Source organism: Phaethon lepturus, unplaced genomic scaffold (genome assembly GCF_000687285.1).
Source record: "Phaethon lepturus isolate BGI_N335 unplaced genomic scaffold, ASM68728v1 scaffold48514, whole genome shotgun sequence".
NCBI classification, from domain to species: Eukaryota; Metazoa; Chordata; class Aves; order Phaethontiformes; family Phaethontidae; genus Phaethon; species Phaethon lepturus.
The window spans coordinates 8,093-27,728 of record NW_010533437.1 but is presented as its reverse complement, the minus strand read 5'-3'; the positions used below and the strand labels follow the sequence as shown (position 1 = coordinate 27,728).

The 19,636-nt window shown below is 43.3% G+C and overlaps 1 protein-coding gene across 2 annotated transcripts; it reads left to right on the top strand.

Annotated features, from left to right (window-relative positions):
* The first annotated feature begins 690 nt into the window (after window positions 1-690).
* Window positions 691-17,185, top strand: NFRKB (nuclear factor related to kappaB binding protein). 2 transcript variants are annotated; one of them, XM_010285176.1, is made up of 25 exons: window positions 691-825; window positions 1,263-1,464; window positions 1,560-1,687; window positions 2,733-2,907; window positions 3,088-3,189; window positions 3,798-3,871; window positions 4,265-4,349; window positions 4,840-5,020; window positions 5,222-5,330; window positions 5,817-5,943; window positions 6,846-6,911; window positions 7,876-7,955; window positions 8,038-8,081; window positions 8,484-8,544; window positions 9,345-9,519; window positions 10,110-10,216; window positions 10,685-10,808; window positions 11,231-11,310; window positions 12,007-12,227; window positions 12,327-12,603; window positions 12,923-13,141; window positions 13,605-14,387; window positions 15,109-15,215; window positions 15,986-16,121; window positions 16,890-17,185. In XM_010285176.1, exons 1-25 carry the CDS (start codon window positions 691-693, stop codon window positions 17,013-17,015), a joined length of 3,924 nt encoding a protein of 1,307 aa, XP_010283478.1. In that variant the 3' UTR covers window positions 17,016-17,185. The 2 variants fall into 2 exon arrangements, with proteins under 2 accessions (XP_010283478.1, XP_010283476.1); XM_010285174.1 differs by having other exon boundaries at window positions 3,049-3,189.
* The last annotated feature ends 2,451 nt before the right edge of the window (window positions 17,186-19,636 follow it).

The following is a 19,636-nucleotide window of genomic DNA, read 5'->3' as shown; positions in this document are numbered from 1 at the left end:
GGTCTCGGCGTGCCTTCGGCTCCGGCACCGGGGAAGCGCCGTCGCTCCGAGACGCCGGCGTCGGGCCCAGAGCGGGTATGAAAAGGGCTTTTTTTCTTTTATTTCCCTGTTGTTTCTTACTGTCTAAGCCTGGTTTTGTTTAGTTACATATTTGTGATTTTTTCCCCTTGATTTATTCCGCGTGGTTCATGAGTTTTTCTTCTAGCAGGGAGCCTGGAGCTGCACAGCTCTTCCAGACTGTGCCTGAGGGGAAGAGGGCTCTTGGCCCAGTCATAGCTGCAAATTCAGCCTGGGAGAAAGCCTAACTGAGACCTGCCGTTCGGTTTTGCGCGTTAAAACCGCTTTCAGGATTTAGATGTAGTTTTTCGTGGTATTTAAGTCTATTGGCAACCGTTCCTGCAGGTGGGAGGTGAAGTGAAACGGGTCGCTTTACTTTCCAGTCCTCCTGTGTGCATGGTACAGGCTGTCTGGAAAAGCGTTTCTCTTGTTGACGTGACTCCTGTTGCGCTCAAGCAGTAAATTAACGCTGTCATATCTTACCTATCTCACCGCCCGATTCTGTAGCTGGTGTTTTAAACAACAGCTTAATCGAATGCAGCTTCTCAGTCATTCCTCAGCTGGGGATGTAGCTGGGTTTGGGATTTTTCGGTGTTGAGGATTTTGCCACTGTTTTTCAGGAGAGGGTGAAGAATGGACTCTCTGGATCACATGCTTACAGACCCGCTGGAGCTGGGACCCTGCGGGGAAGGAAATGGCACACGCATCATGGAGGACTGCATGCTGGGTACCACCAGAGTCAGTCTGCCCGAGGACCTTCTGGAGGACGTGAGTAGCGTGAACACACTTTACCTTTTCAGAGCCTTGATAAAGCAGTGTGTTTAACTCCCTTTGTGGGGCTTGCAGAGCAAACTGAGAAGAGGGGAAATGTTTCTGACTGTCCTGGAAAAGATCTCAAAAAGGGCTTTGATTAATCTCAGGAAAACGTCTTTTAAAGCCATTCTGTTGTGTTAATTTTCTAGATCACAATCTCTCTTTTTTTTAAAATTGCCTTTAAGAAAGTTTTGTTTGTTACAATTTTTGAATTTATTTTCTTGTTGCTAGTACTATCATTAATTTCCTCACCTTTCCTCTATTGTTTTCTGCGTTTGGTGAGACGCTGTCTCGTGACTTGTGTTATTTAACCACAGAAAGCCTTAAGGGCTAGAAAATTTTAAAGGGTGCAGGTGCATTTTCTTCACTGTATTGTTTTTTGCTTTCTTTAGCCTGAGATCTTCTTCGAAGTTGTCAGCTTGTCTACGTGGCAGGAGGTGCTGACAGCTGCGCAGCAAGACCACCTAAAAAAATTCCTGCCTCACTTTCCTGAAAACAACCGAGAGCACCAGAACAAACTCATCTCTGCCCTGTTCAGTGGTGAAAACTTCCGTTTTGGAAATCCACTGCACATCGCCCAGAAACTCTTCCGGGGTCAGTAAGCGTAATAAGCTTCTGTGTGTTTTCGGGGTTAAATTCTCAACTAGCAGTTGATGAAAACTCAGGTGTTTCTTACCTCTTTGTTGCAGACGGACACTTTAACCCTGAAGTTGTGAAATACCGGCAGCTCTGTTTTAAGTCCCAGTACAAACGCTACCTGAGTTCTCAGCAGCAGTACTTCTACCGACTGCTCAAGCAGATCCTCGCTTCCCGCAATGTGAGTGCATTGTGTCTTTCTTGTCTTCTCTAATGAATAGGTTGTTTCTGTAACAAAGTGTCTTGGGATTTGTGTGTTCACAATTCTCCGAGGTCTTTCCTTTTGAATGCTGCGTTTCTGGTTTTCCAGTGGCCCCTATAATACGAGAACACGAGTAACGTTGTTACGTTTGCAAATCTTAGGTTTTGAGACTCTCATAGCTCTCACTTGTGTATAGCATCTTTTTTCCACGTCCGCCTTGTCCCCCGCTTCCTGCATTTGCCCCTTTACACCTTACTGCCCTATTAGCGAGTCATTCTGCTTTCATTTTCTACCATTTCTGTCACTGTAAAACAAGTAAGGTTGCTCATTATGTAGTTGTATGAATTCCCCAGCTTCACCAGAGGCTGGTATAGAATAGATAGAGAACTGCGATCCTGATGCCTGTAAATGCCTGATGAGGGCTTCCTCTGTGGATACTGCTGTCTAATTTGGCTAACTGCTGCCAACTGAAATGTGTTCGTTGCAAATACATGCTCGCTTATTGTTTCATTACGCTTGGGTGTTGAAATGTATGGCGTGTGTGGATGAAGCTGAAAGTCTGTCTTTGTAAAATGCCCCACAGTGATATGGGAAAAAGAACACAGAGGTGTGTAGGAAGTTACTTCCTCTGTAGCCGTAAGGGGTGAAATGTTTTCTTCAAAAGAGACAGTATTCTATGTCTGCATTATGTATTTGGCATGGAGACTGCACAAGTGGATCTCCGACTAATGGTGAGGTTCCTCTCAACAATCCACAGAAAATGACAGTGAGGTACTGGGTGTGCAGATGAAGGTGCAGAAATTTCTCCTTGCTTTTTCCCCCCCTTTCAATGGTGGTCTAAACCGCTGGTTTTAAAACTGGCAGATACTGATAGTTCTTGAGGGTTATCATGCAAAGAACTGAGGTTCTTACTGCACCAACTTCAAATGTTAAACTTGCTGAAAGCATGTGAGTTGGCCTTATCTGTTCTAGCTTACAGCGCTGTAGCTGAGATAGCTAATGTCACACGTATCTCTTCTTCCAGTATTTGCTGGATTTAGCTAGGAAAGGAGGCCCTGAAATGACCTTAAGGAGAAAGCACTTCTCACCGACGTATGACACAGAAGAACGAGACAGACGGACACATCGACGCTACTTGAAGATTCTGAGGGAAGTGAAAGAGGAGTGTGGAGATACTACCTTATCTTCTGATGAAGAAGGTAATGCCCTGGACTGAACTAAAGACTCGAGATGTGAATGGGGAAAGACAAATTTTTGATGTGAGGACAGTGTCTTTGATGGAAGAGTGGAAACTGGACTCCAGTTTTATTGGCTGTGCTCTAACGAACACAGGGGAATAGAATTATGTAAAAAAAAATTTCTTTCTTTCTTTCTTTTAGATCTGAGCTCTTGGCCTCCGAGTTCTCCAGCACGTTGTCCAAGTCCACCAGTTCCTCTGAGAGTGATCCCCACGTTGTCAACCTTGGACATGAAAACAGCAGGTGGGAACCAAACTAGGGCTTGATAGGGCTTTAGGGGTGAGAATTACTTTGAGAAGTAATAAAAAAAAAAGCTAATAAGAAATTAGTTTGAAAATCTGTTGTTTCATGGGAAATCTTGTAGTGCTTCATTTTTGCAGTCTCTAAAACAGTTGGCTCTTCTCACGGTTTATTTACTCTTTTTCTCCTTGGAAGGCTAGTATTTTAACACAAGGGTCTACAGTTTGTGTAATATTACTGATTTCTCTGTTACATTTTGACTTTTGTAGTTGAAGCATTAGCATAGTCCAGTTCAAAATATTTTGTTGTGTGTGCTGAGGCAATCTCTTCGAAGGTTACAGTAATCAAATCTGCAAACCCTTCGTGCAGCACAGCTGGTTCTCACTTCTTTTCACTTCCATACTTGCATCAGCAATGACATCTGGTGACTCGAGGAAGTATTGAAATAAATGGGTTGATTAAAAGAATGAAATTCAAATACGGAAATTTAGTTATTGCAATTTGGAGATTGTGCACAGTGGGAATGGGTAGAAAATGGCATTCTAAGAAGTCTGTAAAGTAACAATAATGGAAAACCGGGCGAGTAATCTCTGAATGTTTTTTTGTTCCAGACAAGATAGAACTTGGGGAAAGCGATTTGAAGATGATGTTGAAGAAACACCATGAGAAACGAAAACGTCAACCTGTAAGATGTCGAGGAGTCTGGTGGGGTGGGACTGCATTTTATCTATTAGTCTTTTATCTGTTAGCCGTAAAGTTCGGGATACTGCTGAGTGACAAAATGATGACTACTTTTTTGCGTGCAACCACCCTTCAATCCTTTATCATAACCTGTTCTTAATTGTCAGCGCATATATGCAGTCCTGTTTCTGCCTATCTGTTTAGAAGAATTTTGTAATTTTAGTGATGTCTTTTGGAAAGCCAAAATTTTGGATTTGAGGGTTAGAAGATTCCCAACTTTTATTTCAGTAAATAACTTTATAAGCTGATCCTGGTTTGGTTGCCTTCTTTACCCTTGTTGCTATCTTAACACTTTGTCCTTTCGTAATTTTAATTTCTATCCCGTTGTCCGATGTAGGACCACCCTGATCTAGTGACGACAGACCTGACTCTTGAGGACATTATGACTCGAGTAAATGCTGGCAGGAAAGGTTCCTTAGCAGGTCAGTGGCTCGGACACGGTACTTGCGCACCGCATGAATATAGGGTGTCCTGTGTGTGTGAAAAGCTGAGAGTGAAGGTGGTCTCAATAGATTGTTGTATCCTTTTGCTCTTCGCATAGCTGGCTAACCGCTCTGGGGTTGCAAGCTGTTCCATTTCGGTTGCTCACAGACAACTCCAGTTTCCACTGAAGGTACTTCCAACTAATTGGTGAAAGTTAATTTGTGTCTCTGCTCTAAGCAGTTACCTTTGCCTTTCTAATTTCATATACGTTGGTTTAAAAACTAGAGATTTTCTATTACAACAGAGCACACTGAGGGGAAGACTCATGGAAATTACTGGGAAGATGGAATGAATGATGTGTGAATGAGTTATATGCATGCTACAACATCTCTGAATATATATTTAAATATATAGTTAGTTTATGACTCTTGCTGAAATCTGTTAAGAAGTTTTCTATTTATTCTTCTTACCTTTGATCATGTCTTAAAGCCTTATTTGACCTTGCAACCCTCAAGAAAAAGGTGAAGGAAAAGGAAGATAAGAAGAAAAAAAAGCTGAAGATTATTAAATCCGAGGCGGAAGATCTGGCTGACTCTCTTAGCAATGCTGATGGAATCCCCACAATGTCTCAGGATCCTTCCCCCATCCCTCTGTCATCTGTCAAAGAGGAGTAAGTACTTCAAAGGGCCATGAACGCCTTGCACGGGTGGAGAGAGCAACAGATGTTGCAGCTCAGATTTTTGTGGGACTTCTGCAGGCTTTGGTTTCGTGCAGCTTGGGATGTGTGAAATGTGTGGTGTTTATCTTTGTACATGAAGGTGAATATTTACTCAGGGAACCTAACTCTGCTTGTGTTCTCTTTCGTTTGAAGACCTCTTGAAGAGATGAAGCCATGCCTTGGAATAAATGAAATATCTTCCAGCTTCTTTTTCCTTCTTTTGGAGATGCTGTTTCTGGAAGGACCTGCTACTCTCTCCGTGGTAAGGAACCACACACTTACCTAGGAGTCTTTGCAGAAAGCAAAATTAGGAGATGGAGGGTTTTATAGCTATGTAATAGTGATTTTTATCCAGAGTTGTCCTGCTGTAAATTATATTAAGATGTAGATTATGTATTAAAGAAATGAAACCATTTGGGAGTGTATACTGTGTTCTGTTTTTAACATGTTTCATAAATGTAGTCAGTGGAATCTGTAAGTCTTTCCATACCCGTTCTTTAGATCATGTTTAGATATATTCTATATATTAAGGGCAGAGGTGGTGGGGAAGTTTTTCCCCCGTTCTGGTGTCTGTTGTCCGAAATACCATGTTGTGGTTACATCCAAAAGTCAAGTGTTTTGTTCTTTTTTTTTTTATGCATAAAAATCTTTTTGTCCCCTGGACATGTTTAGCTGTTTCGTTTTCTATTAAAACAGTCATAGTTTAAAGTGCGAGATCTTTAATAGAATATTTCTTTTTCCTCTTCAGCTCGAAGATAAAGTTCTAGATTGGCAATCTTCTCCTGCCAGCGCACTAAATAACTGGTTCTCCTTTACCCCTAACTGGTCTGAACTGGTTTTACCCGCCTTGCAGTACTTGACAGGTGACAGCAGAGGTAAGAATGGCTATTAAAAATACTAATGGTGCTTGTACCTCGGTTCTAATCAGTGCTGGGTTTATATTATAGCTCAAATCAACTTCTACTTCATCACTGCAATAAATGGTTGCATTGTTGACAGCGTTTCTATGATAAGCTTTATGGCTTACATTTCTTGACTGTGGTAGACTTGTTTTGCATGTGGACGGTAGGTAAGACCCAGCTCAATTCCTGAGTATGTGAAAATGTGTGAAGTTGCCTCTAGACAGATAGTTTCTCCTGTTCGTATCATACACTTCAGGTGGGATGTTTGAAGCAGGAAGAAATCAGTCTCTTCCCAGTGCGAAGACATTGTGGTTGTCTTCAGAGACTAGTAGAAAATAAATCAGATGAGCAAGCCGCTGGAAACATGAAGTTGGCCCAGCTTTGACCTGGGGCTTGGGCCAGCTAAGCTTCAGACGTTCCTTTCAAACTAAAACGTCCCACTAAGCAAATGAGAACCACAGAATAATATAAAGGGAGAGACAGCGTAGATTGTAGTGGCCTTTGCAGCATGAATATTTAATTTTCTCCCTAATGCTGGTGAATGCTGTAAATCCTGAGCTTGCTTCCCATCAGCCCAGGAATAGTCACCGTACAGTAACAGTTCCTGGTGCCTCACAGCATGAACAGGATCTCATCTGACAGCCTGTAGATAAAAGACTCGTTACCCTCTTCTGTTCTTTCTGGCGCTTGTGCTGTTACTGTGAGATGCTTATCTTCCTTTTGGGCAAGCATAAATTTAGAGATGCGCTTACATAATCACTTAAAATGCTTTATCTGTCATTATGAGCCTAACTCAACAGCTTGCATTACAACAGGAGGATTTTGGGGGTTGGATGATTGTGTGATGCCTCTGACATGCATATTTTTCATTTTAGATGTTTCTTCCAGCTTCTCACCTTTTGTTGAATTCAAGGAGAAAACTCAGCAGTGGAAATTGCTTGGTGAGTATCTTCTGTGGTTTCTACTATAGTAAAGGTTGGTTGTTTTCTCCAGGACTTGACTTTTCAGCTTGCTGCAGCCCAGAGAGAAAGGCAAGCAGAGCTGTTAATTTCTTTGCTTAGGCCTTTTCTTTTAGTTGAGTGAAGACGTGCTTTACATTCTAGGTTTTCACAAGACTCGAGTATCAGCAGCAGACAGAGAATAAGTAAGCCGAGGCATTGGGCTTTATTTATGTTGCTGACCTAACCATGTTTACGTCACCCATCAGATCTCTCTGACCACCTTCATATTTTCCCTTCTGTGGAGCATTCCTTCTGATTATTCAGAGTAATTATTAATTATTACAATTATAAATGAATTAAGCTTCTCTGTGGAGCAAAGTGATACTATTCTCATTATTAAAAGTGGGAACAAAAGAGCAAATTAATAATAAATGTGCCCAGGCTCATACTGAGTGAATGACAAATTTCTTGTGTTTATGTAGGTTCCTTTAGCTACTAGGCAGAATTTTTCCATTCTTACCTATAGTGATTCTATTTGCAGGCTTAAACTGGCAGAGGTTTGGAGCCAGGAGGCTGTTCCCCTGGTCCCTTTCGCAGTCTTTGGTGGAGGTTATGTAGGCACGTGTTTCTGCTCATGGACTCAGTGACAGGGATTACTCTGGAGAGTAGGAACCGCCTCCAAATATCAGGTGGCTATGTCTCAAACAGTGTCTTGCCTGCTATGCCAGGAGTTGAAGCACCGTCCTTTGTACTGGCAGAGGGGACTGACTAGGTTTTAGCACTTTTCTAAGCCCGGTTATGTTCAGCTATTGAAATGGGAGCATCTGTGAAGTGTGTAAGATGCCTTGTGACTGGTGAGGCATAGGGGAAGGAAGGGAGTAGGAGATGACTGAGAAGTACAAGCAACCAGCTTCATAACAAATGAAGACTTCAATTTCCTATTTTTCTTGCTTTCTTTGACTAGGCTCTTGCCAAGATCATGAGAAGGAATTGGCAGCACTGTTTCAGCTTTGGTTGGAGACCAAAGACCAGAGTTTTTTCAAAGTGAGTCAGAAAAAAAATCACTTTCTTAGCGGCACAAAACCTGAGTTACATCCAACACTGACGATTCTCTGTTTTTCGATAGGAAAGTGAAGACAGCTCAGATGCCACAACACCAATTCCCAGAGTGTAAGTATATAATACTGCTTAAAGCTTTTGCAAGCGCTTGCTAAAGCTATGAAGTTTGGCCCTCGTGCCTCTGGATCTACATGGCTGTTTGCTTAAAATAAAAAGATTTTACATCACGGGGCAGCAGGCAACTTGATAGTCTGACTTGACGCAAAGTCAGTTGATTTTTATGTAAACATCAGTTTATGTCCTGATTACTAGATCCAGTCCAGTCTTTGCTTACCTTTAGGTAGTGCATAGAGCATGTTTTAAGATCTCTGCAGGCCTTATTTATATTATCATACCTTCAGAATTTGTTCAGAAGAATTTGCAGAAAGGGTGAGGTGACTAATCCTTTGAGATGTTCTTTGGGATTGTTGTGGGCTTGCGGTTGCTCGGAACTGATGGTGACCCTTGTTTCAGAAGGACTGACTATGTAGTCCGACCTAGCACTGGAGAGGAGAAACGCGTGTTTCAGGAGCAGGTAAGAAGAGAATCATCTTAATTTTAAAGGCACACGTTGAAACAGTTGGCCACTAAAACCAGAGAATTTGTATGGGATGGCAGTTTTATACTCTGCACAAACTTTGCTAACATAAAGAATCAGTGTGTTTCTTCTGCCCTGAAGTAGGTATCTTGGCCTTACGTAAAACTTGCCAACAGTATAGCCTAGCTGCTTACTTCAAAACCAGCTGGATCTCCAAGGAGCATTGGGCAAAATTAATTGAAATTGGTAGTGCCAGCTTTTCTGTCTCCTCTGCCTTCCCCCAGCAGAAGAGGATGACTTGTCTCTGTACTTTTGGGGCAGGTATGAGTACAAGTACAGGTACCTAGTTACCTTGTCTGTAGTAGACGGAAGTGCGTATTATAGGGTAAACACACGATGGTTCATTTCCGTTGGTACCTGTGCTGTGCATGTGGTAGAATATCTAGGTTAAATTTTGAAAATCTGTCTTGCCACATTGGAGGAGGAAGAAAGGGCTGCTTGTTGCTTGGGGAAGGGGTGTTTTCTGGGCAGAAACTGTATCTCTGGCACCTCTCTAGTCTGTGCAGCTGCTAAACAGTGAACCTAAGGTATTGCACCTGCACACTTCGGTTAGGTGGTGCTTTATATTCTGCTTGAAGTAGTTTGTGCCTGTTTTAATCCAAAATATGTTTACACAGCGTATTTGAGCCTTTAATTTAAAAAAAAACCTTTCTCTAGAGAATGATAATAACTTAACTTCTAATATATATGTAGCATATGATTACTGCTAAATTCAGTCCTCTTGTTTCCAAATACAGGAACGTTACCGCTACAGCCAGCCCCACAAAGCTTTCACTTTCCGTATGCATGGCTTTGAGTCAGTTGTTGGTCCTGTGAAGGGCGTGTTTGACAAGGAAACCTCATTAAACAAAGCCCGAGAGCATTCTCTCTTGCGCTCAGACAGACCAGCGTATGTCACCATCTTGTCCCTCGGTAAGGTGATGGCCAAAAAAAGATTTTTTATAAAAAGAAAATGGCTCCCCTGACCCTCCCAAGCAATGACTTTAGAAATCTACATTATAAAGGGAAAAAGTGGCCTGGCTGGGATGACATAAGCGAAGAAGAAATCAATTATATGAAATAAAAGTGATGAAATGCTGGGAGCAGGAATAACTAGAAAAGAAGGCATCTCTATGTTGCTGTTGAACTGGGAGAAAATGGGAAATAGAGCAGAGAGTTCATGGGGCTGGCTGAAGCGAAGGCTCGAATAATTGGGAGAGAAGAGAGTGGTGGTTTCAGTACACTGTTGTGAAGTTGGGGCATTGCAAAGTCATTCTGGGGTTCAGTGCGGTTCCCCAAGTTTGTTGCTCCTGGCACAAAGCCGGCACAGTTGATGTCCTTTAAAATGATCCTTTGGAATCTCTGCTCAGATCTCAGAGGGGCCATGGGGGCTAGATTTTAGTGAGCAAGTAGGCACTGGGAGAACGAAGATAAGAGAGCAATACCAAAATGTACCCACCAAAGTACTCCAATGCAGCAACCTAGTTATGGCTGGAAGTCTAAGCTCTGGTTTTGTATTCCAGTTCGTGATGCTGCTGCTCGCCTTCCTAATGGAGAAGGAACTCGTGCTGAAATCTGTGAGCTGCTTAAAGATTCCCAGTTCCTAGCTCCTGATGTCACAAGTGCTCAAGTAAGTTGGATGCCATGTCTAGCCTCAAACAGATTCTCCTAAAAATACACTGTGCAGACCCGGGCAGTATTGAGTGTCGTGAGTCCCAATAATTTTTTATGCTGCTTTGACTAGCAAATGAGAGCTGTGCTCTACTCTGGTGAGCTGCTGCAAATCTGCACCAAACTCTGGATGATGAAAGAACAGCTAGAAAAGCCATAGAATTAACACTATGTCATATATCTGCTCACATTTTAGATTCAGAAACAGTCAATTTTCAGAACTCTCAGCTTTGGTAGAAGCTCTGTGTAATCCAAGGTGGCAAACAGCATCCTGTGCTGCAACAGCTGCTCTCAGTCAGTTCTTACTCAAACGGATGGCTAGCAGCTTACTTAGGTTTTATGCCAAGCAGGATTACTTTTTCTCTTCGTGACTTTTGGCTAGCCTGACCAGAGACATGTTGTAATTCTGTGAATTCTGAACTTTCAGGTTAATACTGTTGTTAGTGGTGCTCTGGATCGATTACATTATGAGAAGGATCCCTGTGTAAAATATGATATTGGACGCAAGTTGTGGATCTACCTGCACCGGAACAGGAGTGAGGAAGAGTTTGGTAAGCCTGGCGTGGTGATATTTTAAGAATTGAAAATGTTTATAAATCACTTGAGCTTCTTCAGTCCAGCTGGATAATGAACATTAATTTGTCAGTCTAGCTTTTTTCTCTAGTCAGTTTGCTAATGTTAGTCCATCAGCACTTAAACCCAGTCTTGCAGAGCAGTGTGTCAGTTTGAAGTATTTGCTTGAAAAATAGCATCCCATGTACAAGAACTGCACATCTATGTACAGTCACAACTTTTTATGTGTTTAGTTTCAGCCTTTTTGGCTAGTTTTACTTGATATTTTTCTTTGCACTATGACACGACTATGTCTGTCTGATTTATTGTCTGAAGATGAGCTTACAGTTCTGAATTGACCTCTTTTCTTAAATCAGTTTGCTTGTGTTCAGGAGCTCTAACCATTAATTTGTATTTGCAGAACGGATCCACCAGGCTCAAGCTGCTGCAGCAAAGGCAAAGAAAGCTCTTCAGCAGAAGCCAAAACCTCCAGCTAAAATGGTAAATTTCCTTGCACAGGTTTGCACAGATGCTTTTGAGATTGAGAAGGAGATACAGGAGGCCTAACTTAATCCATGAATTCTGCATCCATAGTGGCTGATGAAAATTGCCACCTATTTGAGTTACCAGTTCATTATATTTATGAATGTTGGTGTTAGTCTAGCACCAGCGCACAGAAGAAAGAGGGGACTTGTACAGCTCCCAGCTCCCGCTGTTATCCTTGTTGATCTCAGCAGAAAGATTAATGGAATTCATTTGTGCTGCCTATCTTAGGGATGGCCTTTCAGATCTAGTTTTGAGGTTAATCTATAGCAGAGTGTGTGGAACGTGTCTGCTGTCCTCTCCCGTGCTGTGCTGAAGCACTCATGGTTTGGATGTGGTGGTGGTGGTGTTATTGCCTCTAAAGTAGTTGCTGTTGGCGAATTAACCAAAGTGGAAATCTGCATGTTATGAATGTTTGTCGCTGCTGAGGTGCACTTTTCCCTGAGAACAGGAGCAGCCAAACGTGTCAGCCCACTTGTGGCTGCAGTTGAGGAAGGCAGTCGGTCCGTCAGCTGTAATTTCAGGATTTAGCGCCGGGGCATCATTCATAACCATACAGAGATCAGCTTAAAGTGCTCAGCCCACTCTCTAGAGTGCAGCAGTCAAACCCGGTTTTGGTGAAGACCTTTTATGCTTGACATGGTTTCTTTGCAGAAGACTAGTAGCAAGGAGAGTTCTGTGAAAGCACTCCCCAGCAGCACGTCAGAGCCCAGTCAGCTGAGCCTTAGTGACTCCAGCATGCCACCAACTCCCGTGACTCCCGTGACGCCAACCGCACCAGCATTACCAGCAACGCCTATTTCGCCCCCACCAGTGTCTGTGGTTAGCAAGAGTGTATCTAGTGCTGGATCGGAGCCAGCAAAACCCAGTCAAAGGTAATTCTTCCGTCTCACACATCGCTTATGAATGTTGCTGGTTCTTTCTCAGTCATTTCCTACATCTTTGCTGACCTACTGGCTTTATCTTTTCTGTAGCGTTCTTCTGGTATCGTCCCCTACCATGCCACAGCTCGGGACGTTGCTTTCCACAGCCCAGAGTTCACAGACACAGCCTGGGCCGCAGCCACCTCCCACGCGGGTGGTAAGTCATACCACCTCCTCAGGACTGCCGCAGGTCCGGGTGGTCACTGCCCAGTCAAGCCTCCCAGCTGTATCTCAGCAAGCCCCGGTGGTAACCCAGCAGCAGCAACCTACGTCAGTGCCTCAGATCCGCGTTCCAGCTACAGCCGCGCAAACCAAAGTGCTCCCTCAGGTGAGTTTGGCTGTGTGGAAATGGCGGAGTAGCTCTGACGACTTCTGGTATTTCGGTATGGTGCACAGGGATTACTTGCTCACTTGGGACGTGCAGTAACTGCAGGGCAAGAGCAAAGAAACAGTTGTGCACAGATAATACTGTTCAGTGCTCCTTTTTTCCTCCCTGTTGCCTGTTCATGTGGCACCACTAAATTGTGCATTACAGTAAAAAGTCCACAGAACTTGCAAGCTATAAGTCACGAGACAATAAAAGCAAATTATTAGTCTGTTAGTGTTGTGTTAGCTTGCTCATAGGCTGCCTCTGTGTCTTTCTGTAGGCTGTGATGACTCTGCCGGTAAAAGCTCAAACCAGCCCAGTGCAGGTGCAAAGGCCAGCAAGCTCCGTGACAGGTCAGACAGGCATCACTGTGACAGGACTGTCTGCAACGCCCAGTCCTGCTGTAAAGCCAGTAACCAGCTCTCCAGGCAGTTCTGCTACAAGCACCTCCTCTACCACTGTCATCCAGAATGTAGCTGGCCAGAATATCATCAAGCAGGTGAGAGAGAGGGATAGACAAGGAACTGGGCTCCATGACCCAGTCGTTTCACATTTGCTGTGACAGACATGATATGCAGATGTCAAGATAGTGAAAACTGTAGCGGGTAACTGTAGTGCTACATGAGTTACTGACCATACAGGCTTAGGCAGTTGCTGCTCTGAGCCCTGTTTTCACGTACAGGTAAAAGATGCGTTAGTCCAAGGTTAACCATCTTCAGATGCTGATCTCATTTTCATTCATCTTGTTTGAAAAAGCAGCTCCACAATTTTCATATTTTACATGGTTTTGGGAGTGCCGTCTGATACGCAAGCAAAACTATTTTCAGCAGTGTGCTGAGTCCTAGCATCATGCAGCTTCAATTCTGATGGGAGCAAACATCATCCTCTTGGGAAGTTTTACTTTGACTCTTGCCTTGGACTGCATCCTGGTTTGATACAGCCATCTCTCTGATCTCTTCCAGGTGGCTATTACAGGGCAACTTGGCATGAAGACCCAGCCTGGAAGTGGCATCCCACTCACAGCGACCAATTTTCGGATCCAAGGAAAGGATGTGTTGCGCCTACCCCCCTCCTCTATCACCACAGATGCGAAGGGACAGACAGTGCTGCGTATCACGCCGGACATGATGGCCACCCTGGCCAAATCTCAAGTCACTACTGTCAAACTGACTCAGGACCTCTTCACAGCAGCTGCGGGAAGCAGCGCTAGTGGGAAAGGCATCTCTGCAACATTGCACGTGACATCCAATCCTGTCCAGACTGCTGATTCCCCAGCCAAGACTAGCACGGCCACTACTGCTTCTTCCAGCCCAGCTGGAAGCACAGTGGTTAAAGTGACTCCTGACTTAAAGACAGCGGAACCAAGCTCTGCTTTCCGACTGATGCCTGCTCTGGGCATGACTGTGGCGGATCAGAAGAGCAAAGCTGTCACTACAGTGGCATCCACTGAGGCCAAGCCAGCTGCTACTATAAGAATCGTGCAGGGGCTGGGGGTGATGCCGCCCAAAGCTGGGCAGACTATTACGGTAGCTACTCATGCTAAGCAAGCGCCCTCTTCCTCAGCAGTGAGCATGCCTGGCACAGTCCATACCTCAGCTGTCTCTTTACCAACCGTGAGTGCCACAGTGTCGAAAGCAGTTGCTGTGGCCTCGGGAGCAGCTGGGACTCCCATAACTATAGGCACAGGAGCCACTGCTGTGCGGCAGGTACCCGTCAGCACCACAGTAGTATCTACATCCCAGGCAGTAAGTAATGCTAAACTTTTTCTGGAGGTGGGTGAGAAAGGGGAATGCTGAAATGTACTGATGGTTTATATCTGCAAATTTCTCTTTACGTCCACAGAGGCTCAAATTAAGTACTGTAGAATGTGGGTCTGCAACTAATTTCATGGTGTTGGAATTGTAGCTAAATGCTGACTGACCAGAAAACAGTGAGATATGTCTTCCCTTACCTCCTGTTGCGAGTGAACGAAATAAACTTTGCTTATCTAAAGTCCTACCTCGTGCAGCTCAGCGTCTTGCCCCACGCCGCTGAAATAATTTCCCTTGGAATGGTGTCAGAACTAGAAGTGCTTGTTACTTGTATTAGTTTTTTTTACCGATTTCCCCCTTTAATGCAATTTTAATGCCTAAAGCTGAAGGCCCCATAAACTGTGTCGTGAAGCGAATTGACATTACGATAGTTTCCTAAGGATAAATATCATGGACGGATACAGTGATCCTTCCCAGAGAAATATCGTGGTGCAAAGATGATGCGGGTTTGCGGGGCTCAGGCAGCTGTGAAGTGAATGAGATGGAGGTGAATTGTAATGAGCCTGAAATGGAGCACAGATTTCATCAGCAAAGCTGCTGTTGGTTTCTACTCCCAGGACTCCTAAAAAGCAAGCTGAGTGGTAATTGCCTGTTGTCAAAGCAGTTTCTCTGCTGAACTCCCCGCGGCTCCTCATGTATTCTTCAACTTCTCTAGGGGAAACTACCAACACGAATAACAGTGCCTCTGTCAGTGATCAGCCAGCCAGTGAAAGGCAAAAGTGTGGTGACTGCCCCCATCATCAAGGGCAACCTCGGGGCCAAGTGAGTACTTTGCATGGGGTAGTTTTGCTTTAGAAATAGGCTGAGGAAAGTCTGTGTTTGATAGGTTCCTGGGGAGCTAGCAAGCAGAGGGTGGAATAGACTTGCAGTCCATTAGCTGCAAGAAACTGAGTGAGTATGGTGTCTGGCAGTGAGAATATAGTCTTTGTTTAGGTGCCCTGAGATGTAGGTTCTAGCAAGTACACTGAAGAAAAAAATGTTCTTTGCCTTGAAACCGGCCATTAGATTCATTCTGTGTGTTTGAGCACAAATTAACCTGGTGACATACCTAAAAATACATGTAATCTGAAGCCATCTCTCCGTTAAAGAAGCTAGGGAAGTGTTAACTGCCTCAGTGAAAAATTCCTCTGGCATTCAGATATTGAAGTCTTTTTGTTTATTCTTCCATGAATCCTGGTAGTGTCTCCCTTAGTTAATATTTCAAGGCAGAACACAGTGTGCTCAAGCTATTTTCTGCCTTCTTTGAGAAGTGTTCAGGTCTGATCAGACTAACCCTGTGATATGCACAGTCGAGAATGAGAGGGTTTAATTTGCGTAATAAAGTAATTCTCTATGATAGTGATAAATGTTGACATAAACTTGTCACCTGTGTATTTGCCATTTTTTGCGGAGAAAAAAACCCCGCTACTTAAACTCATTAGTAAATTAGATAAGTAACTTTAATCTCCTAGCAACTGAACAACAATTTGTGAGTCTGAAAGACCTAGCCTGCTGTGCTGTTTACTAACCTTTCAACAATTCTCTTTCCTTAGCATCAGTGGATTAGGTAGAAATATCATCCTGACTACGATGCCAGCAGGGACAAAACTGATTGCTGGGAACAAGCCAGTGAGTTTTCTGACTGCACAGCAACTACAGCAGCTGCAGCAGCAAGGCCAGGCCACGCAGGTAACGGCACCTAGCATGATAATATTATTTGCTTTTTTATGACTTAACATCTCCATGAGGACTTCACACTTGGTACACAGGGTTCCATAAAAAGTAGAGGTACACGGCTTGGCTGTAATAGACGCATTAAGCACATGCAGTGCATCATCTCCTTTACCTTCCCTCCATCCAGATACGGTTTTTAAATGTTTTTGAGGCACTGGATAGGAATGTAAGCCCAAAAATCCTGTCAGGAAAAGTTCCCAACTGCTTGAAGAATTGTTTCTATACACTTGGCTTTTTTTGTGGTGCTTTGTACTTTAGTTTCTCTGCAGGTCACCTTTCCTTGAAGAAGTCACGTCACTTCTTTGTGTATCTGTTTTTCTGCCTGGAAACTTAGTGTTATGTAATTCTCTTAATTAATAATTAATCTTTCTTAATAGAGAGCTGCTAGTGACAAGTCTGTAGAAGTGAAGTACTCAATGAATCCAGGTCCTTCTTCTGAAAACTTGTAAAAGCAGCTGACATGTAGGTTTTTATTCAAACTAGTTTTTAGGTCTTCCTCTCTAATCTTGAAATCTCTTGCCACCATCCCACATGAACAGCAGCTGGAGTGATCTTGCGACAGATTCTGTTCTTGATGTGTTTTGGTGCTTGGTCTTGTTCATGTAACTGAAACTTTGTTGGCAGCAGAAGCAGATAATTTACCAGCGTTTCAGAGCACGATGCAAGTGCAATGTGTCACCAGGTTGTTCTTGACATGAGTTTTTTTCTTTCCATTTGGAACAGGTGCGAATTCAAACAGTACCAGCCTCCCACCTCCAGCAAGGAACAGTATCTGGCTCTACTAAGGCAGTTTCCACTGTGGTTGTGACAACAGCTCCATCTCCAAAACAGACCCAAGATCAGCTATGAACACTGGTTTGAAAATGGATCGCTCTCCAAGAACTTCCCTGAGTTCATTGTCATCCTCCATCCAACCACCCAAGACTACCTAACCACAGTCATGGTTAGGGATTGGACTGGATTCGATCAGGTTGCTTATCTGGAGTCAGCATTGTGATGTCTAGGTAGAAATTCCACAGCAAAAGATGCTGTACCTACAAACCAAAATGTTTCAGTCCGGATGTGTAAAGCCAAGTTCTGTGGCATTGATCATTTAAGAAACGTCCTCCTTTTCTTTGTTCTTTTCCCATCCGAAGGGTTTTTTGCGACTATCATTTCTGTGCGTTTTGGGTTGTAGACAAAGCAGTTGATCTTGGGTCTTCCTTGACCAGGGAAACTTGCTTGGAAGGGCTAATTCAGTGGCTTTTCAAAGTCCTGAAGAAGATGCCTCCTTTTGCTGGAGTCTGGCTGTCACTACTTTTATATAGGTGACTTGGACACCAGAGTTTGTTTGTAACATAGCCTGGAAGTAGATCCCTAACACATTCAGTGTACTATTTATAGACATTTTAAATACCTCTCCCCTATCTCTGAGCTCAGACTTCTTTTGAACAGATACCACTTCCATGTCAAATTTCTGTCAAAGGCAAGATGAGAGTCAAGACGGTTTTTGCTGTAAAAAAGCTAGTAACCATGGGGAAGAGTGAGAAGTGGAGGAGATACAGAAAGTCATTGTGTGAACAAGTCTGTCAGCATTTGGGAATATACTGGAAAGGAAATAGAAAGTGTTCACCAGAAAGATCCTCCTTTAGTTTTCCTCAACAAATAAACCCTTTTATCAGTCAAGAAAGACTGTAGCTTGTTTTAAAAGTTTGGAATATGTTTTCAAATGTACCCGAACTGTAGTCTCTTGGTCTCAGAAGAAGTATTTTAACCCGTGATCTCCTGGCCTTTAGTTTTGTTTTTACCTTTGCCATTTTATCTCTTTATGTAAATTTGTTTGAATTTTGCACACATCGGAGATGAATTCGTGGCTGTTCTGACATGACCTTGAAGCTTTCTTGGAATGAGATCAGAAGACATGTTGGACCAGGAGAAGAATAAAAGGGCAGAAAGCCTTACAAATCTCTCTGCCATCTCCTTTCAGTTTTGTACAGTTTGTTGTTTTGTGTACAATGGTTGTCTAGCTTGCCAAGGGCTAATAGATTGTCCGTCGTCTTTGTAAGATGGTTCTTTTTAACCTGGTTTCTCTTGTAGTCTTTTTTTATAAAAACTTTTTTTTTTTTTGTAGTCTTTTTTATAAAAAAAAAAAAACAACCAAGCATGTGGTTTGCTCCGAGTTATACATTACTCAATATAAAGAACCAAGCCATACGGTTCAGAGCTCTGCAGAGCTGGCTGAACTGCATGGCTGGAGCTGTGTGGGTTGCTGTTCAGAACCACTGCCCCTGAGCAGTTTTGCTGGGCTTCAGGCTGGGTGTGTTGATCTTGCTGTACAATAGCTAACCTACTTCAGGGGTGGGTTGGAGGAAATTGGGTTTCAGGAAAAAAAAAAGAAGTGACTGGCTCCAAGTGTTGAATAAGCAGGGCACATCAGTCCACTGTTTTAAAGCAAGCACTTGAATTATGGTTTATATGCCTCAGGAACAGAATTTGGAGTGATAAGGGTTATCTGAGCATCTGTCCTACTTTGTCAATTTTTGTACTTTTTTTGTATGTTTAACTGTTGACTAAGGAGACAGCAGAAAAGCTGTGGTTTGGGAGGGAGACGAGGACGTTCTTAAGTCCTTTTAGTTGTGAAGTTAAAATAAGAAATGAGAGAGACTACAAACAGCTTTCTGGTGTTGCTTATGTGAAAGAGCCTCTAAATCTAAAACGTTACCAAGATAATCCTGCTATGTTAGTTCTGCTCCTAATAAAGTTCTTCAGTGTCCAAACCTACAATCAAGTGCTGAAAGGTGGTTACAGCATGAAGCCCCTTGAATTTCTGTGAATCCTCTTGCAAGTAACTCTGTGAATTTGTCACTGGACACAGGAGGCTTTGGCAGCATTAAGAACAAGAAGCCTGCATCTAATCCTGTGTGTTGAGTGTGTCTCGGGTTGTTGCTGCTTACTGAGTTTGTAGAGCCTTGCCGTTCAGGTCACCACCATCTCCTTTCTTGCATACCTGTCTTTGCTAATCTGGTTGCTAACGTGTGAGCAACCTTTGCATTCATTGCTGCTGCACTGAAGCCTTGTTCTATTTGCCTTTGAAGTCTGGGATCTTTGGGGAAAGAGCATCAGTTGCTATGCGGGCTTCTTATTTCGAAGGACCACGCGTGCTGGATTAAATAGCACACACTTATTCCCAGTTTTCGAGAGCAATGTGCAGCCTGTTGTATGGTTCAGCTGCCACCCATCTGATGAGTTGTTTCCACTCTGGTTGAAAAGTAACCCCTAAGCTAGTGCAAGTAAAGGGCCCTTGTTTTTAATAAGTAACTTTTAACTTCTACACAGTAGGTCGAAGGGCAAAGACAGGCTCGAGTTACTTCTTTGGCGTATGCTGGGACTGGATGAAGGGGTATTTAAGCTAGACTGTGTTCCAAGTGGTGTTTCGTCTTGCGTCCTCTTGCTCTGGCGACTGAAAGCTATTCTGGATGAGTACTTCAGCA

Excerpts from the sequence above, each read along its gene's own strand:
- NFRKB (XM_010285174.1), top strand. The coding sequence starts at position 691 with ATGGACTCTCTGGATCACATGCTTACAGACCCGCTGGAGCTGGGACCC. Across the intron at positions 1,688-2,732 it reads AGATCCTCGCTTCCCGCAAT|TATTTGCTGGATTTAGCTAG; the intron begins GTGAGTGCATTG and ends CTCTTCTTCCAG. Across the intron at positions 9,520-10,109 it reads TGTCACCATCTTGTCCCTCG|TTCGTGATGCTGCTGCTCGC; the intron begins GTAAGGTGATGG and ends TTTGTATTCCAG.